General features: G+C 36.4%; 1 protein-coding gene across 1 annotated transcript in view; it reads right to left on the bottom strand.

The window, feature by feature from the left end:
• Nucleotides 1–2,225, bottom strand: part of KIAA0753 (KIAA0753 ortholog) — a 34,451-nt gene that overhangs the window by 30,282 nt on the left and 1,944 nt on the right. The window contains exons 3-5 of the mRNA XM_019511014.1: nucleotides 1,471–1,577; nucleotides 1,139–1,201; nucleotides 731–946 (exon numbers count right to left, since the gene is read on the bottom strand). Coding sequence (XP_019366559.1) covers nucleotides 731–946; nucleotides 1,139–1,201; nucleotides 1,471–1,577 — 386 coding nt within the window. The remainder of the gene's footprint in view (nucleotides 1–730; nucleotides 947–1,138; nucleotides 1,202–1,470; nucleotides 1,578–2,225) is intronic.

Here is a 2,225-nt window from a genome sequence, read left to right as displayed (position 1 = left end):
AATCCAAATCCTGAAACAATTTTGTTGTCCATTTAAATTATTTTCTAATCAAACTTAATTAATTTTACTAGAGTCAGGAGATGCAAAGTTAAAGAGTTTCTATGTAATTCATTTTTCATATTACCATTCATGATGGCTTGCCCATCCAAAAACTTTATATAATAAACATTGGCACCCTTACACAAAAAGCCTATCCTGTCTTGTTTGAATAGTTCCTTTTTTCAAAAATGTCTCTCAAGCCTCCTATGGTAGTACTTTTACACCTAAAAGTCTCAAAAAAAGATGAAATCTCATGTAGCCAACGGATTCTTAATCCATTTCAGAAAATCAACTAGAATTAGTGACCACAGCAGAAAGTCTTATTCTGACACCTTCTGTATTATATAGCAATAAATATATTTTAAATTAAGAGCGATCTTATCCTCCCCAATAAGCTTTATGTAACCATCATACATGTGACAGAAAAATCACAAACATGAGAGGCGTGAGAACACACCGATGAAGTAAATTTTGTTGCTTTATCTTTATATCAGTCCTTATTCCACACCTGTCACAGACATGTCTGAATGCCTACCTTAGCCACAAACCCTGATGACTGCAAGATGCAGACAAGTCATACTTTTTTAATAAAAGCTATCATCTCTGGTATGGTTTGTACCCAAAACTGAAATATTTCATCCAGCCTTTTCATCATCAGAGCTGTGAAGATAAAAGGAAACTTTTTCCATACCTGGATTTGTAGTAGGATGTCGATGATAGTGTCAGGAATAGAAGAATCCATGTCTAATTTGGCAGAGCAGAGAGATAACTGTCGAATGAGATTGCCTAATTCCTTGTAGTGGGCAGGGACCTGTTGCTCCGATTGATCAGTAAACTGAGTGGCAAACATCTGCAAGGCACGGATAGCTCCTCTGTGGGCAGCTGCTAGTCTGGACATTGCTCGAGACTGAATAACAAAAGGAAAGACCTAGATGGTTAAATATGCAATTCAGGGCTTTTCGAAAGCCAGTGTTATTCAAAGAAATATTAGAAAAACAACAGTAATTAATGCTTCAGTAAAACTATTTTACTTTTGATCAATTCTGATGGAAACCAACTTTTTTCCAGGAAGTTTTAATTTAACTCTAATAAATCTTACCTTCTTAGTGTGTTTGATTTTATGGGGACTCAACTTCTCTAAATCTTCCTGAATTTCTTTTACCTGTTTATTGAGAGGGGAAAAGATATTAGTCAGAACTAGCAGCATATTAGTAAATTAAAGACAGACTTGCACGGTGAAGCTTGAATCAAGAGCTACATTTCTCAGTTCAGAGAGAGGTTAGAATGAACTCTATAGCCAGATACAATGGTAGAGATCAGGCATGAAATTCAGAGGTGTTTTGATGAAGTCTTTCTCTTTCACTCCAAACATATCCCATAAAGAACACTGAAGTGTCTACACAAACCCATTTTTTAATTATTTGTTATTACCTGTTGCTGAAGCACATACAGCATCCGAGTGGACCGAGCAGCTTGCTCCTGCCTCCTAAGGCGAACTCGCTGCTCTTTCTCAGGGTCCAGAATTTCTTCACATCTCCCTGAAAAGTGTTGGTTTTGCAAAACACAGTTACAAGTCTTGACAACGAACATACCTGTGAAAATCTTAAGTGAGCCAAGAAAACAAATGTTACCTGGCAAGGGAGTTTCCTTAATGCCAAACCAATGCATAGCACACAGTTAATCCTACAAACTGTTGTCCTGTATTAATCTGGATACACCATTTTATCAGTGCTCCCTCTACCTGCTTGGATACTCTCATCTAATGCTGTTCAGAGACATCTTGCTGACAACTGTGAAGCTATCCCCATACTGAATCATAAAAAATTGTGGATGAAATATTGAGTGTTTTAAGAATTTAAACTTCTTGCTGAAGATTATAGAAGGGCCAACATAGCATCAAATTTTGAGATGCCACCTTCCAACTCAGCCCTAATGTACGCTGGCCACTTTAAACAAACAGAATTCTGGCAGCTGCTGGCCCCTTTCCTACAGGTACTAACAATAGTCTTAATTATGATGTTTCTTTTGTAATCTCAACATCTAGCCAATAAAAACAGGACTAAGAGCCCCAAAGCCTTTCATACAAGCTAACAATATTTTTGTTTGCTGTCAGTACCACATATCAATTTCCACTCAGTCTTTTTAGAAAAATAGATGTGTTTAAAAAAAAAAAAAAAAAAAAAAAA

Source organism: Gavialis gangeticus, unplaced genomic scaffold, assembly GCF_001723915.1.
Source record: "Gavialis gangeticus isolate Ggan-Ray unplaced genomic scaffold, GavGan_comp1, whole genome shotgun sequence".
Lineage (NCBI taxonomy): Eukaryota > Metazoa > Chordata > Crocodylia > Gavialidae > Gavialis > Gavialis gangeticus.
This window is presented reverse-complemented; position numbering and strand designations above follow the sequence as displayed.